This window comes from Pseudochaenichthys georgianus, chromosome 9, assembly GCF_902827115.2.
Source record: "Pseudochaenichthys georgianus chromosome 9, fPseGeo1.2, whole genome shotgun sequence".
Taxonomy (NCBI): Eukaryota; Metazoa; Chordata; class Actinopteri; order Perciformes; family Channichthyidae; genus Pseudochaenichthys; species Pseudochaenichthys georgianus.
The window spans coordinates 13,244,246-13,270,994 of record NC_047511.1 but is presented as its reverse complement, the minus strand read 5'-3'; the positions used below and the strand labels follow the sequence as shown (position 1 = coordinate 13,270,994).

At 40.2% G+C, this 26,749-nt stretch overlaps 1 protein-coding gene across 2 annotated transcripts in view; it reads left to right on the top strand.

The window, feature by feature from the left end:
• Window positions 1-26,749, top strand: part of kank1a (KN motif and ankyrin repeat domains 1a) — a 66,624-nt gene that overhangs the window by 21,124 nt on the left and 18,751 nt on the right. The window contains exons 1-2 of one of the 2 annotated variants that reach the window (XM_034092002.2): window positions 9,814-10,085; window positions 16,811-16,938. In XM_034092002.2, coding sequence (XP_033947893.1) covers window positions 16,902-16,938 — 37 coding nt within the window. In that variant the 5' untranslated portion in view covers window positions 9,814-10,085; window positions 16,811-16,901. Of the gene's footprint in view, window positions 1-9,813; window positions 10,086-16,810; window positions 16,939-26,749 lie in introns of those variants that run through there. The other variant, XM_034092001.2, reaches the window with a different exon arrangement.

Here is a 26,749-nt window from a genome sequence, read left to right as displayed (position 1 = left end):
GCACTTGTATGTAACAATTGTACTGGTACACGCCAACAGATGTTGTATTCGTCGGGTTCTTGCGCTTCATATGCCAGTGGTAATCTTGTTAATATTAGATTTTTATGTTAAATATTTTCTCCAATAGCAGATGGATGTTCATGTTTTAAAGCGTTGACTGTTTTTGGTCATGGTTTGGTGTCTGAAGCTCCTACCCCTCTCTCTCTCTCTCTCTCTCTCTCTCTCTCTCTCTCTCTCTTTGTTGTGATATTTCCTCATTGCTTTCCCCCATGGGAATGAATTGGACTTTCAAATTTGAGAATAAAGTGGCGTGTGGACAGCTTTAAACGCTGTCAATGAGGATGCTAACGGGGATAGACGGAAGAAAAGGGTTTCCCTTTTTGGAAGACCCCACCCCCCACATCTTTTTATCTCCATCTCTGTGGAACAAATCATTTAGCTGCCAACCTAATGGGATTAGTCCCCCCTCCCTTTCTCCATCCTTCAGCTAGTCTCTTTTGGGACGCTGCCCCTGGAAGTAGATTATCTCATTGCAAAGCTTTTATTGAGGAAGAATGGTGTAATAATGAGGATTTCAGAACTTCAGCCACCTCATTTGGCTTCTTAATGCCTTCTGAATTTCTCCCAAACAATTCCGTTTGTGTAATCGTATAGTTAATGTTGGTGTTTTTTTTTGCACCCAAGGCCAAATAAACACTTAATTGTTGCAGTTTGGTTGCTTTATCATCAGCGTCCTAGTGATAGAGAAGGAATCATGGCTACCCCCCTAGATTAGTATGCGTGATATCCGCCATGATAAACGACATTGATGCCAGTTAATCAGGCCAAAACACTGATGTCACGGCATTAGGCAATCTGGCCCTGACCTTGCCAGTGATAAACAATGAGGCCAGCTGAGAGCACACTGATATGATCACAAAAGCGTTAGGGCCAGCTGAGGACGAGGTACTCCACAGATGGACTTGAATATATTTAACATTACATTGAAATGCTTTTTTGTAAAGATTACAGAGCACCCTTCAATTAAATGAATTTAGGCAAATAAAGTTGAGGCCTAATAATTAAAGGATACATGAGAAAGTGAAAGGGAAATTAAGCTTATGGTGATGTGGAAACAAGAATAAAAGGAGGCTTTACATTCAATAGGACTCGGTACTGTGGATAAACATCAGTTATTGAAACTCACTGTACTAGCTAATGTATCCTCTTGGATTGTTCAGTGATAAAGTTACGTCAAGACATTTCACTGCTTGTTAAAAAAACTGATTTGTGTTATTAACCCCTGCCTTATTTGTAAACCTTTCCTGTTTGGTGGAGTGGTTTGAACTAGACTGTAACGATAACAGTTTTGTGGTAGTCCATAATCTAATCCTTAGTTTGAACTCCAGGAGGTTTAAATGGCTAATAAGATCCACAATAGATCCTAGATTTTAGACAGATTTTCTCAAAGTCCCAAAAAAAAATCCAGCATCTCTGTTTAACGATACAGCTGCAACGGGTTTCATGCTCATCTTGTGGGTTAAAGCCCCATGAGGCTGGCAGGTGTCGTGACGCTTGGACGTCTTTTTGTTCCCAGGACATGGACCGTGGCACAGCTGGGTCTGCGGCCCCTGGAGATAAACTGCCTCTTGAGGGAGTTTGGATTGATTTTTTTTTAAAGAGAGCTTTTTGTAAACATGGTTCTGTATTTGTTATTTTCACATGACTGTAATGGTCACTCTCATTCCTCGTGTTATAATTGTTTTAAACAGGCATGAAGGGAGTAAAAGCCCCTTGTGAGCATCACAGAATTCATACTTACTGTTATTATAATGCTGCTGTGTAGCATAACTTAAAAAAATCAAGTGTGTGTGTAATTGAACATATTGGTTGCTTCGCTTACAGGTATAAGCTACGTCATATACGTCAGCTGGAGAAAAAAGTTTGTAAACTAACTAGGAAACCTTTCAACCAAAGTGAAGGTCAAAGATAACAATGTTGAGTGTTTGTTTTCAAAGTCGCTTTGACCTTTATGGAAAACCCTTATCTGTTGCTCTTATCTCTTTTCCGAAACAACCCTCCTTCCCTATCCAAGAAGCTTGGTATATAATTTATTCGGCTTAAAGTATAATTTTCTTAACGCATAAAGGAACACTTCGTCCTTCAGTTTATCCTAAAAAGTCACCAAATATGGATGAAGCGTCCCCGATGCAGGATATCCCGTCGCATGCTTGCCTGACAACGGCTAAAAGAACGTGTCCCCCATTTAAATGGCTCCCCCACTCCCACCATGTCTATGTAGCTTTTGATCATTAGGGGCTCCAGAGCAGCATCTCTATACATTAGTGTAACCCTCCTACCACCACCTTCCTTTGGCAGTAATCCAGAGCAGTGTAACCCGTGACTCATTAGTCCACTAGGTCACGTGTTAATGGCGAGCCAAACAAAAAATGTTTTAATCAAGACAGACGGGTTCGGCTCTAAAAGCATTCCTGACATAATTATGTGTTCAACCAGCAGACTCCCCTTGTTACAGACAAGTCACTGTCAATCACTGTCATGAAAAAAAACACAGATTAGATTTAAAGGTATGACAAAAATGTAGAGACAAATAATTATTTTTCTGATCTAGTGACCAGTATTTGAACAGTGTGTCTAAGGCTTTGGGCTTAGTTCAGTGTCTGTCAGTTTACAAAAATCCTCTTATCCCTCCTCCATGCTGTCATCAGTTTAATTGGCTTGTTGTTCATTGTCAGGCTGCTGTCAGAGGAGAAGGGCAGTGGAAAATCCCATTGGTCTTCCTCCAAAAGGTCAGCAGAGTGGGTTCTCTTGGCACAAAAGCAAACATGGGAGCATTTAAATTGGGGAATTTCTCCCACAATACCTCTTTGAGGGAGCTGACAACAGAAATGAAAGCTTTTGGGAGTGGCGATCTCTCACCGCTGCCCCAGACATTATCCGGAGTCCGGTCTCAAGACTTTGTTTTTAGAGTTTTAAAAAGATAACGCCGGTCCCTGTAGGACTAGGCAGGTATCGCATTGATAACAAAGTATTGGCCTATATCGTGTGACAGTACATTTTCCTATAATGGCAATTGTTGTCTTTCTAGTTTTGAAGGCTGCATTACAAATTAAATAATAAGTAATTTTCTAATTTGTATATTGTTCAGGAGGTGAAGCTGCAGAGTGTCAGGGTGCCCCACTGAGAAGGGTCTCCTGCAAGGGAGCGTTGGTGGTGAGTAGCGGGTGGGTGTTCACCAGCCCATGGCTTCCCTCCTCTGCCTTACTGACTCCACTCAAGAGCTAAACAAACAACAGGCTCCAGTCCGTCCGTGGTCAAGTGCAGGCCGGACCCGGAGGTCATGTTGGGGGGTGGGTAGGGTGCAGAGAAGTTAATCAGGGAGTGGGAAGATAATGAGGTGGAGAGGTTGAACAAAAATAACTAAAGAGATTAAATACGGTTTGATCGCTAGAGGATGTCTTTATGTCTTATGATTCGGCTGTTTGGAAACCACTGCAGCTCAAAATGAAATGTTCTTGGAGGATGCCAAAATTACCTGGTGCACAAAATAGCACATGGAGGGCAGATATTTTAAAGGCCTAGATATTTTTTAGTTACATTTAAAGGTCAGTGAAAAAGAAAATGTTGACAATTGAAGCCATTTCTTAATGAATCAACATCATTGTAAATGCTTAATTCCTTAAGTAATGCATGCTTTACTGTTTCTATGGGTTATCTCCGAGTTTCAGATCTGTTGATCAGACAAAATAAGCATATGAAAGATTTAACTATGGACTCTTGGAAAGGTTATATTGACCAAACGGATTATTCTATTAAATAATAAAATACTTAGCAAGTTGTGTGGATAAAAAATATTCTTCCTCAACGGCAATCTGGACCCAGGCTGTAGGAAGTGATTCCTTTATAGAGTAAAGCTTGCCAATGTGTGGACAACACATCTGGAACATTTGATTGTATCAGTGTTTATCCCATTGCCATTATTGAGTGCAGTTTGACGTTTTTGAGCAACATGCTCCCAGGACCTTAGATGTGTTTCCTCTAGGGGGCAGTGTTGTGAAAAGAAGAAATCTCAGTTTTTAAAGGAAAAGGTTGTGTGCGGAAACGAGGGGATAACGCCTTTTTTTAAAGCTGCTCAGGGCCACTTTTTCATTCTGCACTGAGCTGAAAGGGCTGATTAATAATATACCAACAATTGGGAAACAGTGAGGGAGAGACAGGAGGGAATAAAAAACGGTTTGTTTTCTTAGGATTGATAATGAAAAAATAGGATCTTCTTTTGTTATTCGCAAACAAATTAAGTGTTATTACCTAAAACAAGCTGAAGGCTAAATCATAGTTGAACCAATTAAAAACTGACCCATTGTTTGGAACTTGGCAAAGCTGCCGGCAGAGTAATACATCGTAGGTGGAGCACAGAGCTGAAGTGCCAGGTTTTTATTTCACAAGTCGTCTTCCAGAAGAATAAATCATGTGGGTATTCATAACCACATCTTCAACTAACTTGCGCAAATCTACTATGGAATCTTACAGCTAGGTTTTGGGTAATTAATCTTGTTCACAACCTTTTATTGTAGCGTTTGGAGTTGAAATGTTGTGGTAGAAAGATAGAGGGGTGGATCCTGGTAAATCTGCATATTTTTAGTTTTGCACAAAATCCTCACAGGGGATGCTGAACCTCTGGAGAGCAGCTGTCCAGATAAAAAGGTTGAACCAGATAAAGCACATTCCTAGAATAAGGGAGCAGCATGACAGGCACCTTTTCCACATGTGGTCTCCACTCTTGCGTTCAATAAGGGGTAGGCTAACTGCATAGACTTCACACATTTTAGTAGCAGTTTTCCTAAAAGGGATATAATGAGGTTAGACATGGTATGAGGAATGAACATAATAATATAATTTTCTTTGATTTCCATAATTGTCTTGTCATTCTTAAAGGCTATGTTTATCCTGTACGGCAGCTACTGCGCCAGAGGAGCAATCGGAAGGAGTTGCATGTAATGGCAGCAGAAATAACTGGACGTGTGATAATACAGCAACACGACTCGACTGAAGAGTTCACTTTTGTGACGGCATTTTAATTGCAAGGCTGTTGATTTGCTAGTTAGTTATTTAGTTGATTGTTTTAATTTACATATGCCTACCCACTTGTGGAACCTGTTTTTTAAAGGTACAGTGCTTGTTTCTTTTATTTTTATAATTTATTCGATACGTTTTAACACACTATTGTTTGCCGTACAAATAGAAGTTCAGGAGGAGATTTGGGGAAACATTAACACATCTGCAATGCTTAACTTAGCATTTAAACATCTTAATCCATAGGCATTTTCCTTCATAATGTCCCAATATTTGATATTCAATCTATTATTTCACTGTGTTTAGCCATGCTAGCATCATAGCGCTAAAGCTGCAGCTAAAATAATATAAAGAATATTTAATGGATTGTCATCAAATTGTGTGCAGACGTGAATGGTCCCTAGAGAAGGTTCCTACCGACTTTGGTGACTCCTGACCTTTTCTGTAGTGCCACCAGGAGGTCAACACGGATTAATGCCATTTGCTTTAGACATTCATGTCCCCCTGATGCTAATTTTTAATAACTTTGGTGGTGCATTTTCTGTAGTGTTTCCACCAGGTCAAACATATCTATATGTCCAGTATTTTGCTTAATGATTTAAATACTTGCAATATTAATGATGTTCCCATCAGCCTCAGGTGTACTTGTGCTAATAAACAAATGCTACCTGCTAAACGGATGCATGTTAGAATTGTGATGTTAGCATGGAAGGTCTGTACTTTTAACTACATGGATGTTGCTGGAAGTGTTTTATTTTACTCTTCTGCTTTTGTAACTTAGCACCCTCCCGTCTGTAGACTCATAAAGTCTTCAGCTGACTTTTTTCATTCCTGTAAGTTCCTCCCTCCTTGCTGGGATAATTGAAAGGCTTTGAGGCCGGCTGAACTCAGCAGGCTCATGCACGACATCAAAGGGAAACGAACCGTTGGACAGCACAAGCTGGGGGTCAACACCGGCTAAAACTCAGCAAAGCGGTAGTGAACAGCAGCGCTGAGGCGTCTGGCCGCGGTCCACACAGCAGCTTCTTCTGCAAAGCTTCAAAGGCATTTCCTAATGAGCGCCAGATGCAGAGCTGAGATGACAAATGGCCGCTGCTTGTTGTGCAATTATGCCAACACACACATGTTCACATTAGCACGTGTGTCTATCTACCAGTGCATACATGCATTGTGTTTAATCTAGTCACTGCAAAAAAAAGTAGGGAAAACCCACCTGTGTGCAACAATCTTGATTATCCGTGGAAAGATACAATTCCGTACATGCTGTTTAGCACACACACAGTTTTCATGCTACTGAGCTCATTTTTGATGCAGCAGAATCAAAACATGCCACTTTTCTCTGAAGGCTTTTCCCCTCCATTCTGTAACCTCTGCTTTTTATTAGGGGAAAAACAAGCCTGTTGAATATTCAGCACAGCGGGTTTGCAACCTTTATAGCCCTCTCAACTTTTCAGGCTGTTTACTGTTGACACACAAGTTACAAACCCCGAGCTTTGTGTTTCGTTTTTTTTCCTCTGTGGAAAATGTGAACTGTCGCACCACATCCTGTCAGGACTTAAGTTTGTCCCTTTTTATATGGCAAACATAAAGGTCTCGACACACTGCATGCATCAAGCCCTATTCGACTTGAGATTGTTTAGAATATCCAGATTCCAACTTGGTTTTTACCACACAAGCAGCAACTATTACACATTTGCCAACATGTGGGTAAAAGCTGAAGTTTGACCTGATTTCTGAGAAGCCTTTGTATTTTCTGTGTGGTTCTTCCTGCTACATTCTTTTGAAAAACTCCTGTTTTTAAAGTTGTTTCTTGCTCGTTTCACTCCAATTGTACTTTGACATAGTCACGGGGCTTTAATGGATCTCGTTGTACACTCGGAGCATTTGATTTACCCTTCCATATTAGGTGATTTTAAAGGAAAAACAAATGACATGCAAGTATAGTTTGAATCCTGACATTGGTAGGGATGGGTATTGTTATGGTTTTAACGGTACTACTACTTTTATTGATACCGCTTATCGGTCCGGTCTTTTAACGGTACTCATATCGGTTCTTTTGGAGAAAAAAAAAAGGTGAACAAAACTAACATTGCTTTTTATTTAAATGAAATGCATAATATTTCACTTCAAAAGAAACAACAATGTTTTAACAAATCGCATTAAATAATGTGATTTAATTGTAAACAGAATAGCTGAAACTTTAACAAACTAAATAACTCTTGTTACCTCTAATCATTAACCCATGTTTGAATAATGAGTTAACTCCGTGTTGCTGCTAGCATACATGACACCTGACGTAGAAAAGTTACTCGTGGATGGGGGGGGGGGCTACAGCGCTACTAGGAAGACAGTCGAACCCGGTGCATTCCTCCGTCTGAATGTGGTGTGCTTTTGCTAAATGTTTAGACAAATTGCTCAGTTTACTGCCCTTACATGTTAAACTCTTATTGCACTTTTGGTAACGAGCATTGTCCACATCGAGACGGGTAAAGTTTAACCAAACCACGGAGTGTGTGTGTGTGTGTGTGTGTGTGTGTGTGTGTGTGTGTGTGTGTGTGTGTGTGTGTGTGTGTGTGTGTGTGTGTGTGTGTGTGTGTGTGTGTGTGTGTGTGTGTGTGTGTGTGTGTGTGTGTGTGTGTGTGTGTGTGTGTGTGTGTGTGTGTGTGTGTGTGTGTGTGTGTGTGTGTGTGTGTGTGTGTGTGTGTGTGTGTGTGTGTGTGTGTGTGTGTGTGTGTCTTTTTGCGTATTAGAAACGGAGTTGGTGACACTAAAACTGCAATATAATGTTTGTGTAGCAATAATACATATATTTTTGACATGTCTCCAGTACCGATAAAAAGACCGATAACGTCGGAGCTTAACGTTACCACTGTCTTTAATAATTCAGCCCCGGGGCCCGTTTAATACCGGGGCTCTGTACCCATCCCTAGTCATTGGGGGATTTTATTTTTCTCTTTGCAAGTTAAGACCCTCAAATGAGTTATCTTTTCTCTCAGGATGGACAATTTGTGTTCAAGATTAGGAACTTTTCAATATTTAATTTTCTTGCTTTGCTTGTTATTAATTTCGCCCACCGTCTCTGACCGGACACTGCTCTTCGGTGTTGAGCTGCAACCAATTCAACTATCATTTGTAATTTTAGAATAATCCTGATCAGGGAGGTAAAGATGTCTTCTTGTTTTCCTTCACTCCCCCCAAACTGTCAGTCCAGAATAAAGATATATTCAATTTACTATCACATAATAGAAATCCCAAAAATAATGAAATTGAAACTACGTAATGTTGGATGTTTTTGCTTGAAAAGTGCCAATGAATTTGCCAACGGTTGAGCAATCAATGAATCTACTTCATATCCTTGCAGCTGTCTTAAAGACTAGTTGATTTAGTAATGATCTGTTTCTGTTGGTCTTGCATGTCGAGCGTCTCGTATTACAGTAAATAATTCAGCCTGTCTTCCGTTGAACACGCGCACCTCCCTGTGAAGAGGAACCCGACCTGAGTCACTGTAAATCAGTTGATGTGCACCTACAGCTCCTGTCATATTTATGGAACAGCTGAGAGGGAACAAAACAAGTTCTTCAGGTTTGTGTTGGCTAACGGCTACACTCGAGTCCCTACAGATCATATCAGGCTACTTATTAATATGTTCCTTCTCAGTGCATTATGTTGAGTTATATCCTTTTTTCCATATCTAACAACTTGTAAAGATTAGTTGGATTATTCTTCATGGAGTTAGTGTAAAAGTAATATTTTGATTTGCCCTGTTATGACTTTGAAACCAGCTACTTTTTATCTGCAACGAGTCCTTTGTCACTTCTTCCATGACACTTCAGTAAATAAGCAGAGCTATTGATTCATATGATGCCACACCTGACTTGGTCATCTACAAGGCTTTGCCTTTGTCCACAGTTCATCAGCTTGATGTCCTCTGTGCCTATGGCCACAGTTTGAATGTTTGAAGCTTCACTAAGTAAACTGTGAACGTTCTGAATGAATGTAATCCCTCTTAAGCACTCTGATTTGTATTGTTGTTTATAGGCCTATGTTTCCGAAAGCACACAAAGGTCTATCAGCTATACCTTGTAATTGCTTCAATGATAATGGCCCAGTTACAAAATGATGATAAATACATTTAGCTGATAATACTTTTGTGCTTTTTAATCCATTTCTTTTTTTAAATTAAAACGCCAACATTGTTTGCGTATTTCTATAGTGTTACACCACACTGTCTGATTATAAGTAGGGGTACATTATGAATCAAAATTGCTATATGGCTTGTGCAATATCCAAATTGCAGTAAATACACTACTTCGTAAAGGCAAATATCAGTCAAAATAAGCGCAATTTATAATTGTTGTCCTACTCTTGCAAGCCTAATTATCACCCTCATTAACCTTTATTTCCCTAGATTAAAATAGTTTGGTTTAAACTCCCATTTGTATCAAGTTTGTTCTGTTGTGTAGCTAAATGTGCTATCTTAGTATTGCATGCCTTGCATTATTTAGAAACACCATTGCTTGTCCCGAAGGCCTCCTTGGCTGATCTTGGTTTACATTAGTTGACTTCCTGTTTACTCTGTCTTCACCTTTAGCTGCTGAATGGAAAGGCTGCCATGTTAGTTAATATGTAACCAGTGCCACCCATGAGAAGGCTTTCCATTCACGCTCCATTGTCTGCCTCGTTAGCTGTTTTTCATCCACGAGTGGAAGGTCAGCGCAGGCCATAAGAGTGACCGCAGGTTGTTAACCACATTAGCTCGCCATGCGTTTCACCTGGAGGCCCAGCCTAGGGGTCGGTTCTTCCCAAAACGGCCTAAAGTCCCGTTTCCTCTTATAGGACACAGATCGTTTGCCTGTCATCTGAGGAAGTTGTCTAATCTTAGCCGTGAAACTTATCCCCCCCCCTCGCTCAGAGGGCTGCTGGGTATATGCTCGTTGTCGGGGGGCTCTTGTGGACTCGGTCAGTGTTTGCTACCTGCGAGCAGTGGGAGGAAGTTAGAATGAGAGTAACGGGTAAGCTGCATGATTGACAGAATGGCAGTGTTGTGGTTGCCATGTGATGACAAAAATAAATGTGACCACATGGCTGCTGGTGTACTGGATTGTACAACAGTTTTCTGTTTTATTGATGTTTGTCTTTTTTCCTTCAGTAATGGCTATTTTAACTGTATAAATCACACAAGTTGTGTATTATTGACATTAGAGATCATTAGGCACCAAAGAGTAGAACAAAATGTTGCCACTGTGTTGCGTAACGGGAGAACACTGATAAAACTTGGATTTTATTAATTGTATTTTTCCAGAAGTAAACATTTTAAGTGATTTTCTTTTCGGTAATGTGATCGCAAAGGTGGAAATGGCCTAAAAATATTGAAACTTGTATATGTCAGTAGAGCTGCTACGATCAGTTGACAAATCAATAAGATAACAAAAGACTGTTCACAGTTCAACAGACAATTTAAAGATTTGTTTCTCTTGAGAAAATGGCTGCTTTCCTGTTTTATACCATCTTAAACTGAACACCTTTTGGTTTGAACTCAAATAGTTTACAGCCCTATTTGTCATTCGTATGGTCTTTGACACTGAAAGCAGAACCCTTTCCTATTTAAATCTTTACCCGTTTTAATGTGGAGCTTCCAGTTTCTTCCAATGACTGCTTACTACTTCTTTTTTTATAAACCGTTGCTCAGTGTCTGTTTGTTTATCCCTCAACATTATCAGTCTGATTGAACCATTGTAAACTGGTTCCAAAATGCCAACCCTTTTTACAGTGATGTAGGATCCTGCAGGATTACTCTGCTCAACAGGCCACGGTGACGCCTTGTTGTTGCAACGGGCTGTAAGCTACATTTGAGCTTTCACTAATACAATATTTACACCCGGTGGAAATGGGAACAAATGTATGGAGCAGCTTTACTTCTTCTCAAAAGCCTAATGTTTGCAAACTGTGTTGAAAGTGCGAAACAATGCGTTTTCTTCTGTCATATGCTGCTGGTGATGCAAGCTTTTTTTCTCCTTTTCTTTGACTGCACGATGTACATGTATCTGAGTATTTCCTGCTCCTTCCTTCAGGTTCACTTTCTTGTAGCCCATGGAACTGGACGCTTGGGAGATGTTTGGTCAGTTTAATGGTGTTTTTTGATTCAACATTTTTGCATGAAGTTGGGAAAAAAGAGCTTTGATTTTGGGCTGAGTTGCTTGCTGAATAATTATTTTTAAGTTTACCGTCTGAAAGCTACACAAGGTCAGCATGAAATATTTGACTTGCGTTGTTAAACTGGGATATTGTTCATCTGTCAGCGTGCACCATGTTTCTTTTATACTGGGATGTAGTGTGTTTACGCTTGTATTTGTCCCCGTTTCGAATGAAGAAGCATAATTCCTGTTGGTGACATGCCAGTCTCTTCCTTCTGTCTCTGTATGCACATCTTTTATTTATTATTATTGTTGTTGTTGTGAGTTCCTCTGTTGATGGTGTAAGGAAGTGTCTTGCATATCAGGAATGTGGCATCAAATATTTTACTGCAACAACATTAAGATGGTGTCCAACCTAATAAAGGCATCTAGACTCTTTTGAAGAAGCTTCCCAAAATATTCATTTGTCAAATGCAGAGGTTAATTTTAAATGTGTGAGAAAGTAGGAGGGACTATAGACTAAATTCTATTTGGTTGTTGGAACAGTTTGGCGCGCTCTGTAACGGTGGATTTGTATCTCGTAGCTCTCTGTATCAGATCTATAATCAGACTTTATGACGAACTTAGCCTGCTTTATTTAGATGCACGCCCCACACATGGATTTGCAACATGCAGATCCAGACAGTGTTTTGAAACCTTGCCATGAAAATAACTACTGACAGTAAAGACTATTGATAAGTTGTGCCTTTCTGATAGTTTTGCAATACATACACGCAATGGTGTCTGTCTATGGACCATTTCTGTTATTACTGGGATTAAAAAAAAAAGAAAGTCCAGTACACTAGCTTCAGACTACATCATATTTTTGTCCTAAATTTGTATTATAATCCCAAATTATTGTGTCAATTTGACCAAGAGGCAGACTACGGGTTCGTCCTGGGTTATTCAAAAACAGACACTCTTCTTCAGGGAAATATTACCCCCCGGTAAGATTTAATTTTTTATTTTGGAGTTAAATGCATCAATCTGGTGCATTTTGAGGGGAAAATAAAGAGACTAGATCTATGGAAACACCTATATTAAACAGAACTGTATACATTTCAATAATCATAAAATCATGGCCATAACCAATAACATACCTTTTCCAATATGAAAAAAACACTGAAACTTGTTTATTAATTTATTTTTGTTTCATTTATAGTTGTGTGTGTCTGTGCTCCTGAATCAGCCTCTCCTGTCTCCCTCCTCTTCCCCCTGCTCCTCTTTGAGGCAGCAGCAAAGACTAGTTTTCTCTCAACAAGTTTTAAAAGTGTATCTTACCTTTTATCACCTAGTTAACTTTGTATTTATTTATTCATGCATATTTTACTAATCACATTACATTTCATTTAGCTGACGCTTTTATCCAAAGCGACTTATAATGACTGATTACAGGGACATTCTCCCTGGAGTAACTAAGGGCTAAGTGCCTTACTCAAGGGCACACTAGTGGTTATGTTCCTTGCGGGATTTGAACTCACAGCCTTCCGATCTTCAGCCCACCTCACTATCCATTAGACCAATCACTACCCTCTCAAATGGAAATATGTGTTTTAAATAAATGGTGACCACACCGTTTGAGACCCACTGAGAACTTAGACTAAGTTAACTATCTAAACACTCAGATAGTCCTTTACCTCACCTGAGCTGAGCTTATCCCGAGCTTGAATGACACACAGAGACCAATCAAGGGCTTTGATTTATGGTCTGTATGACAGTGGCCATGTCGGCAGGCCACATCATGTGGACAGCCAGTCACCCTGTGTGAGGCAGGCCACTTAACAGGGCAGAAGTTGTCCACAAGTTAATCGATCGCAGATGGCGTCGTGGTCACGGACGAATACAAAAAATATATATATATATATATATATATATATATATATATATATATAAAAAAAACAACCTAAATGGGTCGTGAAATATACTTGCGCGGCCCGCCCAAGTATAGTCTATGTGTGGGAAACGCTGAGTATACAGTATGACCTTTACTGATGGAGATATCAGGAGTTTGTCATGAATGTTGTATTTTATTTTTGCAAGACGGTTTTATTGGAGTGCATTCACATGTCAGCCTGGTTGAGGATTTTATTTAAAGAATATTTTAATGGTTGAAGGTCTACAATGTAACTTGGAAATGCAAGTGCAACAACATTAACCTTTCTGTTGGTCGCTTGTTAACAGACCCTTCACGCGATGACAGAGCGAACAGGTACAGGCAGGGCCCATAGTGATAGCCCTATAGTTTTAAATATACTACCCACAAATAAACATATGGACATGGGTTACCATTTAAAAAAAAATGGTAAATGTATTTAGGAACCTATCCATGTGATTTTAAGTGGGGGTGACCTCAAATCCTCTAGGGCAGTGGTTCCCAAACTTTTTCAGTCGGGACCCCCTTGGGTATTGGAAATATTTTCGGGACCCCCCAACCCGGTTCCCATCTATATTGGTAGGATTAATTGTATATTGTTGTAAAAACATTACATTTTCTCTGCTAATAATAAGAAGATACAAAGATCCAACTATCATTTTATATTTTATTATGGATTACACATGAACAAAAGTGCTTGTAATAGATACTGTGAATTAATTTGGCCTAATTAAAACTGGTTGGCCTTCTTCCCTGAGTAGTAGATTTTTAAATTCAAATTTCTTTAAGGAAAATATATTAATAAACTACTATTTCTACTGCAGGTTGCAAACGATCACATCACTTTACCATTCCTATTCCACACTAGCTTATCAATGACTTGTGTGTGCTTGCTTTCCCTTGCAGATCTTCTCAAACCGGGGCTGTTGTTTTGAGACTGCCCCTCTCAGTTCATTCTCAATGTTCAGCTTTGATCTGTATTTCATTTTGATGGCAGCAACAGCAGAAAAAGCCTATCTCACACAAGTAATGTTGCAAAAGGCAGCATTATGCCCACAGCTTTCTGACTAATGAGATATTTTCGAGCAGTGTTTGTTTACAATTGAATAATAATAATAACAATATATTTGATTTATATAGGTGCACTTTAAAAACGTCATCTCAAGGTGCTTCAAAAAGCTAAAAGGAGAAAATAATAAAATAAAAAAATCTTCCCGCGACCCCCCTGCAGTACCTCCGCGACCCACTAGGGCTCGTGCCCCACAGTTTGAAAACCACTGCTCTAGGGGGGTCCGGGAGCATGCTCCCCATTAAGATTTTTGTTTTAATTTTGGAGTTAAATGCATCAATCTGGTGCACTTTGAGGGGGAAATAAAGAGACTAGATCTATGGGAACACCTATATGAAACCTAACTGTATACATTTCAATAATCATAAAATCAAACCAATAACATATGCATTTCCAATATGAAAAAACACTGAAACTTGTTTATTTATTTTTGGTTCATTTATAGTTGTGAGTGTGTCTGGGCTCCTGAATCAGCCTCTCCCTCCTCTCCCCCCTGCTCCTCTTTGAGGCAGCAGCAAAGACTAGTTTTAGCTCTCAACAAGTTGTAAAAGTTTCTTACCTGTTTTTTCCCCTACTTAACTTTTACATTTTTTATTCATGCATATTTTACTAATCACTACCCCTCAAATGGAAATATGTGTTTACATAAATGGTGACCAAACCGTTTGAGACCCACTGAGAACTTAGACTAAGTTAACTATCTAAACACTCAGAGTCCTTTACCTCACCTGAGCTGAGGTTATCCCTTGAAGCTTGAATGACACACAGAGACCAATCAAGGGCTTTGATTTATGATCTGTATGACAGTGGCCATGTCGGCAGGCCACATCATGTAGACAGCCAGTCACCCTGTGTGAGGCAGGCCACTTAACAGGCCTGGCCATCGAGAAACCCCCCGGTCCTCCTGATGGCCAGCCCGGGACTGGGTACAGGAGGCGTAGAGCGAGGGATCATTGTTCACAAGTAAATCAATCGCAGATGGCGTCGTGATCGCGGATGGAAAAAAAAAGATTATTGAGAAAAGAAAAAAAAAAGGGTCGCGAAATATACTTGGGCGGCCGTTACTATACCTGGGCGGCCCGCCCAAGTATAGTCTGTGGGAAACCCTGAGTTTCTGAACAGATATGAGCAGCTGTGAGCTTAAGTGCTAACGGCTGATGTTGGTTTTCTGTGGTTCGCATTGAAGATGACGTCACGGCTCCACCTACAATGCGTTACTATAGTTACTGCCCCTACTAAACTAATGGAAACGCAACATAAAGAGAGCCAGACCTAACGAGGCCTAACTATACCGTACTAAGCCGAGCGAGGCCCTGCAATGGAAATGCGCCATTTGAGAGCCAGTGATAAACTGGGCCGAGATGGTAATTATAGTCTGAGGTCAGAGAGAGTATAAAAAGGGAACCTGGCTCTATCTGAGACGACTTTGTCTGCATATTTACTCCTCCAGATGCTCATTTGACAAACCAGACCCATGAATTCGACTTATGGTTCTTTTATTTTATTTATAAGAGAATAGCTCTTTTGTTCCTGCTCATAATGTATCCATTGATGACGAGCGGGGCTGGTGCACACAGGACCTCTATGTTCATAAATGTCAGATACAGACACACCTGTGAATAAGCAGAGGTCGGCGCAGTCGATCCCCTAAAGTGGGCTACAACTTTCTCAAAGAAAAGGTTCTTGTGTAACGAAACATTACATATTTGAACGTCTGCAGCGTTGGAATGTAGAGTAACTAATCACATTGACTCAAGCTTTGCACTTCTGGAAAGTACAAGTACCTGAAATCTGTACTTGAGTATTTCCATTTTATTCTCCTTTATACTTTACTTAATAGTCACCTTTCAAAGAAAATAAAATAACATTTAAAAGCTTTAATACAACATAGATTGTTAAAGAATGAGACGGTTGTTACCCAAATAAACTATCAAATATTTCTCAGATATTTTTAAGGGGCCCTATTTGGATCATTTTCAGGTTTGTGCCTCTCCTGTGACATGTCTCCATGCTTTAATGTTCAGAAAGCTCTTTATTTTCCTCATGCTCCCTCTGCTGTATCACCCTCTGTCTGAAACCAGAGCCCAGTCTGCTCTGATTGGTTAGCTGGCTGGTTCTGTTGTGATTGGTGGACATCTCTTAGCTGTTCACCAATCGACTTAAAACTAGATCCTTAAAACAGCAAAAAGCTACAGCAGCAATGGGTTTCTTCTAAACATGTTTGTATTGGTACTTTTAATTAGATTGCAGGTGTGAGTACTTCTTCCACCACTGGTCAAACTTTGAAACTGTTTTGTTGTCTTTTGTCTTACATTTTGAAGCTGTTCTTCCAACAAGTCAGTTACTTTAACGTTGCCATCTCACCTTTTAGAACACATTTTAGTTTTGAAAGCACTGAAAATAAAATGCATGACTCCTCAGTTTGCTTGACACGCCTCTTGTCATGTTGTATAATTGTCTTGTGATTTTCTGTGTTGGTTAAAGTGATTTCATTTCGTATGATACGGATATCTGCAGAGCTCTTTGATCTAAAGTGCTCTCTCCAACTGCTGCTAACCTGTCAGCATGGGACTCTTTTACCAACAATGTGATTAAAATGTGTCCCTCTGTGTTTTGTCCCAGTCTGCAGGTTGCATGGTAATCTGGATTTGATGCATGGCAGTTGCATGACCGCAGTAGGTCTTGTTGCGGGACTAAGCACACAGCTGCAGTCATGGCACAAACCATGCACGTGAATGGCAATGGCCCAGGTAAACCATCCCTTTTGACACAATATTTTACCATTTGAGCTTCCACTTTCTTTGGATTTTAATTGTGCATGTATTGAAGATGTTTTATATCTACTTTAGTTTTTTGCACATGCGTGTTGTTTATCAGACTAACTAGTTGCTGTCGTTTTGTAGAAGGATTCTCTGCTGCCTCATGCTCAACATGTGCTCATCCCTACTAAAATAAAGATGGCCGTATGAGGATACAATGGGGCTAAATGTAGATATAGGCGTTCAGTTTCAGGCTTGTGTCAGACATGTATATTTAACTGGTGAGCTCCTGCATCACATCTACCTCTGTCTTACGTTACACAGAGGGTAGGCTTTCCATCCTTGCAACGTAGAAAAATACTTTATTTTTACCTAAAGTGAATGAGTTCTTATCATTATTATCATGTCATTAAAGTGGTACACATATTTTATGAAATGTTTTTAGCATCTTGCCATCACATTACATAAAAAGTTGAACACTTTCTTCTGATATTTACACACATTTGTATTACTCTAGCAACAGCACATTTTAATTTGTGCTGTGTGTATTTGTGGACATAACATTTTCATGGGCCTTGGACATACTGTTAATCCTAAACAGGGTGTCCGCGGGGTCTTAAAAAGTATTAAAAGTTGATAAATCAATTTAGTGAAAATTGAGGCTATTAAAAAGTATTAAACGGCATTTTCCAAGGTATTACATTTTGTAGCTTGTTTTCAATAAGTATATACATCGTCCAAAGAGGTTGTGTTCTACAGTCTGCCTGAATGTAATCATTGCATAGGTGTGTAGTGTGATTCTGTGTAGTTTATTTATGGCATCCCGTTGGGTTTGACGTCATCTGAACAGGACATCGCGCGCTCAATCAGATCTGCTTGATCCGTTTGAGCCGGTTGTTAAACAACATCGTTATGGGGAAATGCAAGTCTGCGTCCAAATGGTTGGAAGATAAGGAGGAAGGACAATCAATACTGTATATCAGTGACCACCAACTGGCGGCCCGCGGGCCACATCCGGCCCGCCAGACATTCTCATCCGGCCCGCACGACGGGGGTGACTGTGGCGTTAGCGGAGTGATTACTGCGTTCGCCCCCCACCCATTTATTTGTTTACAACGTCTCGTGAGTAAGGTGCAGTACCGGAGTCCAACAGAGAGGCAGCAGCTGCGGGACAGTAGACTGCGTACTGCAAAACCTTCCCTCCCCTGAAGAAGAAGTGATCCTTCGTTGTGAAGAGTCTGGTTAATGCACTCCGCACCACAGCAGTAGCCCCGCTGCGACAGAGTCCAACAGAGAGGCTGGAGCTGCGGGACAGTAGCCTAGAAGCAGGGTTGGGTTGTAACGGAATACTTGTAACGGCGTTACGTAATCAGAATACAAAAATCAAGTAGGCTAACTGTATTCAGCTGGCGTTACATTTGAAGAACGAGTAATCTGATTACAGTTACTTTCGTAAACCTGAAGTGAATACATTTTGGAATACTTATTGGAATTATTGGTGGAAAAGTTTCCTCACAAAATGTAATATTCATTACCGGCAGAACTGTGTGCACACTGCACGGCGCTGCAGCATGTCTGTGAGCGAGAGAGAGATGCAGCGTGTCTGTGAGGCCCCGCCCCCGCACGCAGTGAGAGAGAGATCTCTTTTAAAATATATTGAAAGTTAGAAACGGAGATGGTTCGATAAAAGGTACAAGATAACGTTTATGTAGCATTTCTTTATTGTCGAAATGATGACATTTCATAACGGGATCAAAGTGAATGGCCTGCTGCTGCTGAGTGCATGGGGCAAGTGACTGGAACAAGTTTTAAAGTTATTATATCGTTTCAGATAAGAAATAATAATGACAATTCATTCTATTTAGGGGCGCCTTTCAAAGCACCCAAGGACACCTTACAATTCATAACATATTCCAAGGAAAGGTTTTAAGACAGTACAAAGAATGCAGTCCGGGTGATGTTTTTTATGTGGGGTGCAGATGAGAGAGCTGTCCAGAATGACACCAAGATGTTGTGTTTGAGTTCTTGATAAGCCATGAAAACAGTAAAACAAGTGTCTCCTGTTCACCAAAACATACCCATCTGTTATGGAAAAAGAAAGTATTCCAAAAGTAATCTGAATACTATTTATACAATTCTGGGCTATTAAAAAATCGCTGGCCCGCGATAGTGTCTATTGGTTACATTTCGGCCCTTGGACAAATGTAGTTGGTGATCCCTGCTGTATATAGTCAATGTGAGGTAAAGTGTGTCGCCAATGTAACCGGTTAAAACTCAAAGTGGCGATGAGGTCTTAAAATGTATGGAAAGGGTCTTAAAAAAGGTATTACATTTGACTTCAGGATTCCTGCATATACTCTGCTATCTGACAGTGGACTGATTTGCTCCTCTGGAAGTTATTTTCTCATCCCTTCATGTTTCTGAAACACACCGAGGTGTTCATGAGGATTTCCACACTTCAGTGTGAAGCTGTCAGTTCCGAACACACACACACACACACACACACACACACACACACACACACACACACACACACACACACACACACACACACACACACACACACACACACACACACACACACACACACACACACACACACACACACACACACACACACACACACACACACACACACACACACACACACACACACACACACACACACACCTGTAGACAACTCACATTCCTGTCGGGACTAACAGGAGAGAGTGAAGCTTCTTATTTCCCAAATCCCTTCAGGAATGCTCAGCATGCAGGACGGATGCTTTCAGGACAGTCTGCCACCTCCAAGTAAACATGACTTTGAGATATGATCCTCTTTTTTTACCATGCAGAATATTCAAGAAAGATGTTAAATTGACTTCAAAGGCTAGGTTACCACCATCCACCTTGGTATTGATCAATTGTAACTTTAAGTATGTTAAAAATGCTGAGGAATGCTACACTGCCACTGATAGCCCCCCACCCCCTGCTGAAAAAGTAAAAATATCTTCTCTGTAGTGTTGACTGTTAACATGCCAACGTGGTCACCTGCTGCCCAGAAAGAATTTGAAGAAAACGGTGAAACTCAACCTGTTGTTGTAGAGATGCTCCTGCTGTAGCGGATTAGGGGATCTTGTATTCACCGTGATAGCTTGAGAAAACTGACATTGTTTTCTCTGCAGCCAGAATATGACTTTATTAACTCTCTTTAAGGGACACTTGTTAAATCACTGATTAAACACATGCAGTTTAGCCTTTATTCTACTCGGCATGTAAAACATGTATATTGTCTTCTGTTCCTCTGGGGGAGCGTTAGGAAGCCGTTCTATCAGCTTGAGCTACAGACTTTAGTGGGGAGTCTGATCTACTTCTAACTGTGAAGAAGTGCCCAACACACAATACAATAGCCTTTAGTTTTAAGCCAGTTTGCTTTGCATTTAGGCTCTCTCAGATGGCTGAATGCTGTCCTCAGAACTATTTAGCCGGTAATCGGTGTAAAACATTAGTGATCATTACACAAATATCCCTCATACTGACCATTTTTAAGACAATTACAGAATGATGATGAACTGAAGAGTTATTTTTTTGTCCACTGCCAAAAAAACAAACATCTTCCCGCATGCAGGGTAGTCGTTGCTCAGAGCAGAGATTACAGCCTAGGCCTGAAAGGAATGCAAGCAGTCTGCTGAGGACAGAGCGCAGCGGTCTGAGTTTTTCTGACGGGTCGACCCCCGACTGCTTATTCAAACCCACTGAAGTGGTTTTGTTTCCTCAGAGGGGACAGTTACCCAGCTGCTACTTGAAACCCCCATGGTACTGTTTTCTTGCTGTGCCCCATCAGTCACTTTCCTATTATGTGTTTGTATAAGTGCTGCTTGCTTATAATAATTAGTGCCAAAGGGGCACAGCACTGTCTTTGTAAACTAAACCGAATAATGGTTTGTTTTATTCACTAGACTGACTATTGTTGACTTAACACAGCAGTTTTGCTGAATACATGTTTAACTGATTTGTTTACATGTGACTGAAATATTGTGTGCACTAATTACTTAATTGTCAGCCTTCTGTAGCCAGTAGGGAACAGTATATTATTTTAGCATGAGCAGGTGATGTACGGCCAACAATAGTGCACTTCACAAATAATCTAGTTTAGTCTGAAGAACAACATGGGTTAGCCTTATTTATATACATATATTGCATGCAACTTCCAGTTAGCATATTTTATAAAAACTGAATGAATCCTCCTACAAGTCTCTCTAAAGCTCTAATTACCCCAAAACTAAGTGTACATTTAACATGTTGTAGTTTTGTTTGCCAGATGTTGTTGTTTTGTCTTTTTGTACAATAAAATGGTCGATTAGAGTAAGTACAACATTTAATTGTTGTGCAATTTGCTACAACAGCCATTTTTAGCTGGTCAGTCCAACACTCTGGTTTATGACCAAACACCTTCAGAACTAATGACTTCAGCAAGGGCTTATGTTGGCATGCCAACACACTTTCAGTATACCTGCTACAACCTGCAGATGTTTAGCATTGCCATTGTAATAGCTTTAACATGATGTCAGCATTTTGCCTCGAATGCGCCAACTTGTTGACTTTTAGTTCTGTAAAAATAATGTTTAGCGAAAAACAAATGCCCGTTTTGATGCATTGAAAAATGAAAATGTGGTAGAACATGATTTATTTTGTATTTTTCTGCACCTCCAGTCTGTTTTTAGGGGTTGATTGAATGCAATGTGTTTTGTAGATGGGAAGAGTGTTCCACTATTTAGGCAGAAGCATTTATGGAAGTTATGGCAGGTGATAACATTAACTGGTTTGATGTAAAATATATAATATGGAACTCCTAGAGGGTCATATTCTCAGGTTTTCATTGCTTTATATTATTTCAGATCCGTTCACTTGAAAGAATCCAGTCTGCAAACCCAGTCTCTTGATTGTTTTGCTTGACCATCTATGAGGGAAGAATTGGGCAACATTTTCCAAACTGCCTCGATGTTTGCAGAGGAGGGCCACACATTTCCTTCCTGCTGCATCATCATGTACAGAGTTAAGTTGTTGCATTTGGCAGCAGAGTCTTGCACGGCCCTGTGACTTCCTAGAAGAAGTAATATATCACAGCCAGCGCCTCTGCTCTGCTCCGTTTGGAAAGGGCAGGAATGTGCAGTTTTAACGCACGTATCGTCCTTTTTGATTTGTTTCCTGTTTTTTCTTTTTTATATATAGCGGATGTGTCTCGCTGTTCCTGCTGCACTATGAGGCGTTGATGAAACGTTGGCTCTACTTTTTCTTGAGTAATTAGGCGTATAGAGCTCGCAGGCAGAGCCAGGAAATACCAGGCTGGTTGTATGAGGAAAAAATGTGTGTGTGCAGCCACCAGAGTCCCCTCCCCAGGCATTGCATAATGCTTTGCTCTCACTCACTTTATTGCAGTGGGTGTGTGAGTACCACACTGTATTCATTATTCCACTCTGCAGCTGTGTGTATGAGCGCCACTCAGTTTAACTTTAGTCTCCATCTGATGAGTTTTTGCCATTTGAGGCCATATCTTGATGAAATCTGTTCTTAAGGGCAGTTTACTGTTGTCACAATAAGTTTCGTGTCAAAAGGAAGAACAAAATCGACCGATAAATTGGCTAAATATTGAAGCATCAACTCCACCATTGTTCTTCCAACAGATATTTCCTCATTTGGTGTTTTGATTCTAGTCTGTCTCCCTTAAGTCATGATTTGTGTACTCTATTCAGTAACCCGCATGGATGCTTGTATTGGACTCTCCAAAAACTCTTATCATGCAGACAAGTAGAGCAACTAGAGAAGGTAACAAGCAGTTAAATGTGTATATAATGGCACAGTTTTGCCTGTATAATAAGCATGTTTTGTATTTTAGGAGGATGTAAAGTCCGAAGATGCAGCATGGTTTTTAGTATCTAAACCAAAAGAAAGATACAGATTTCTATGCACCGGTTTGGTAACAAGAACTTGCAGACACATTTAGAACAGTATTTTCAATTGCGCTGTCTCTGGGCACACTGCGGATGTTAAAAGGCTTTCGTTAGATCTAAATGTAGCTTTTTACAAGTGCAAAATAAGCCCAAGCCCTGGTTTTATATTTTTCCTCACATATTTGAACAACAATGCCCAAAGAAAGTTGGCTTCCATTGCAGTGTTTGAGAGCAAACACAGGAGAGAGTTCATGCTCTTAAATGTATTGAAAAGAGAGTTTGAGAGTATTTTCATGGACCGTACAGCATCTCATGAGAAGCAACAAATGCTTAAAGGGAATTTACGATCACTTCTCTGGTGAATGTAGGTCAAAATGTAGTGTGAATAATGAGACCGTGCTTTGTTTCGGATATCACATTTTAAATGACTTTTTAGTCTCGACAGACACACATGGTTTCTGTTGAGAAATCCTATGTGGAAGACATGCAAGAAGTAGCTGCTGAAAACATGCGTGTGAACTTTAACAGCCACATTTTCTTTGACGATCACCTGAGAGCTTTGAGGAATAAATGTACCGCTAACATTAAATAATGAGGCTGAAATACTTTAATATCCCAGCTGAGATAAGTAGAGCAGTATTGGTAAGCTGTGTGTGAAGTTGTTGACTTGTATAATATTTAGTTCACTCATTTAAAAAGTCTGTTCGGTATTTTCCCCAGCTTGTTTGTTAACAAAACCGGCATAAAAAGCAACTAACCAGGTTAGCAACTTACTCTTTATTGATCAGTCTGTCAATACATCGATTATCCATGGGCAAAATAGCCTCCTAGGTGTGGCAAAAAAGAATGTGGTTAAAAATGTAATCAGATCTTTTATGTGGTAAAAAACAAGTCTTTACTCAGTAAATATATACTATTGGGATCAAAACACACTTTAAGTACACCAAACACACTAATTATTTAGAAAGGCTGTTTCAGAATCATATATATTGAATTACTGTGGAAACATTTGCTGATGAACCTTGGGAAATGATTTAAAGATATCACTTTTTATTTTCCACAAAAATAGTAACCGTTTTTGAATGGATGAAAGTCAAGTGTGCCACTTGGCAGTGTTGTAGTCAAGTCACCAATTCACGAGTCCAAGTCACCCTCGAGTCACCACTCTTCGAGTCCGAGTCCAAGTCCGAGTCACCAAGGGAGAGTCGTAGTCGAGTCCGAGTCCAAGTCCGAGTCACCCAAGGAGTGTCCAAGTCGAGTCCGAGTCCGAGTCATCATTACCTGTGTTCGAGTCCGAGTCCAATTCCGAGTCACTTAAGAAGAGTCCAAGTCAAGTCCGAGTCACAAGTCTTCATGTATTAATCTTCGTGGATATATGTTTTGAAATGTAGCTGCTCCTCTACATTGCTGTTATCCTGTCTATTGAACTGCTGTGAAGCGAGTTTGGCTACAATTCTTGTAATAGGTGCTATACAAATATAAAGCTTATTTCTAATATTCATATTATTATTATATATAAATAAACTATATTTAAAATGAGTTACCTTTTAGAGAAGTGATTTATATTTGTATGCCAATATTTTCCTATGGTAAAGTTTTCATTTTGCACTTTTATTTTGATAGTAATAAGATTGGGACTCTTATTTTGAAGGAACTTTTAGGGTTAAATCAGTTTACATAAAGATTTATCCCCAGAAAGCACATGGCTACATTCTGCATGTTAAGTAGCCATGTGCTTTCGTGTTATCGGCTGAATCTTTATTTATTGATTAGATCACGTTACTCTGATGATAGTGTTCAAGACAGCCTATATGTCTGAACTCGATCCTTAGAGTAATGTGTTACGGAGCCTTCTCTTCTATATTGTTTCCACATAACGAGCATTTTGCACTGCTCTTTTCCAATGTGGAAGCAGAATGTGTGAAAGCATAGAGCACGATGCGGGGTGTGTCTGTAGACATCTCTAGACTGGAACAGCGGGGCCCAGTACGTGAACTCGCCATACAGGATAGAGGACATCAGACTCCAGAGAAAATGTGCTCGAGTCCAAGTCGGAGCGTCAATGTACGAGTCGAGTCCGAGTCATCGCGGGGGGGGGGGGGGGGGAATTCACGAGTCCGAGTCCAAGTCATCCTGTGCGAGAATTCACGAGTCCAAGTCCGAGTCGCGTCAATCAGTGCGCGAGTCCGAGTCAAGTCACGAGTCCCGAAAATCGGCACTCGAGTACTCCATCTCTGCCACTTGGCACTGCTGCCTGTCTTACTGCTGTGTAATCCTTGGGAAATGGACAATGTGACAGCTGCTGATACCAGGAGCAGACTCCAGGGCTCTCATCCCCTCACTAAAGTTGACCCTTTCAGTTGTCCCGTGTTGATGAGGTCATTGCTCAGCTGTTCTGGGTCTTGTTGGTACCAGAGGACCGCCTGTCACTCCTGTGACATGGCCGGTGGGCGCTCAGCAACTCGTGCCCACCAGACAGCACAAGCCTGTGACTGTGCTGCCTCACATAGTATTTATACCTGACAAAAAAGCAGGAAGTGTATTTCAGATCCGTCTAGAAGTAAACAATCCTGGCGCTTTGCCCCAAGGTGTACACTTAAGCTTCCTCAATGTTTATAAAACTAAAAAAGACAAACCTTGTTTTCACACAAGCTGGCATTAATAGTCATACAAATTGAGATTACTTTTAAGATTATATATTTTTTATTTTTGACTGAACCATTAGTTAATTATTATTTGTTTTCCTATAGAATGTAATACATTGATAAACAACCTTTTATCTTCTACAATCCAATGTGATGCATTGCTTGTTGGTAAGTACCAAACTTGCAAATAAGAGAAAGTAACACTCCAATGAGGATGTGTTCTGCAGGTTATAAACCAGAGTATATAAGTTTGACATGTAGCTGAGCTATTTGTCTTTACAACAGGCTGTTATTGTCATGAGTTCACCTCCCCTCCAACTGAATAACAGCACTCTTACTTGGATAGGGAAGTGCTGGGCTCAGAGCTTCACGGGATTGGAGGAGGCAGCTGTCCAATAGTGTGGCAGAGCAGAGCTGTGCCTTAGTTTACACCAATAGTGGAACATTTCTCACCCCCTTTACGGAGAGAGCATTGAGAGAGTGCACAGAGTGAGAAGAAACGGCAGTTCTGTTAAATCTTGTCCAGAGAGGAGAAGTGAAGAAGAAGGAAAAGTAAAAAAATGGAGAGAGTTCTGCTTGTCTGAGGTGAGTGCAGTTTGAACAACAAGGCATTGGGGTTTTAGCAGCAGGCTTAAGGCTTGTAATTCACTATCTCTTTTAGTTGAATGTAACGGATTGACAAGGACAAGAAGTAGCCTACTGGAGAGAAAGAGTCGGGCTGTTTATTTCCAGCCCGTGTTTGCTTTAGTCAGTGAGAGTTCCAGGCATACCAAGAACAAGACGCTGCATTTAGCCAGTCCAGTGTGAATGTAGTGGAGTCTGTTAATGGCCTGGAAAGCTGACTGGCACTTTATCTGACGGTGGAGTTTGGACTTTAAGTTGCTTTGTCAGATCTGTACAAAGTGTATAAACTAAAGAAATCAATTGTAATTTATTTTTACTTCTGTATTGAAACTGTGTTAAACATTTGAAAGTTATATAGTTAATATGTGTCTGTAAAAGCTCTAATGTTGACACTGTTGGATTTTGGACCCCAAAGTATTGACATTGTCTGTTCAGCTGACCCCTTAGGTTCTTCTCTTATATAAGCTTTGTAAACAACACTCAAAATGTCGTAAGCTTTCTACAAACCTCATCAGAGTAAATAAAAAAAGGAAAACCAACATTTGTTTTAGTTTTTTTGAAGTTTACTACTCTACTTGCTGTTTGGTGTTTGCTTCACAT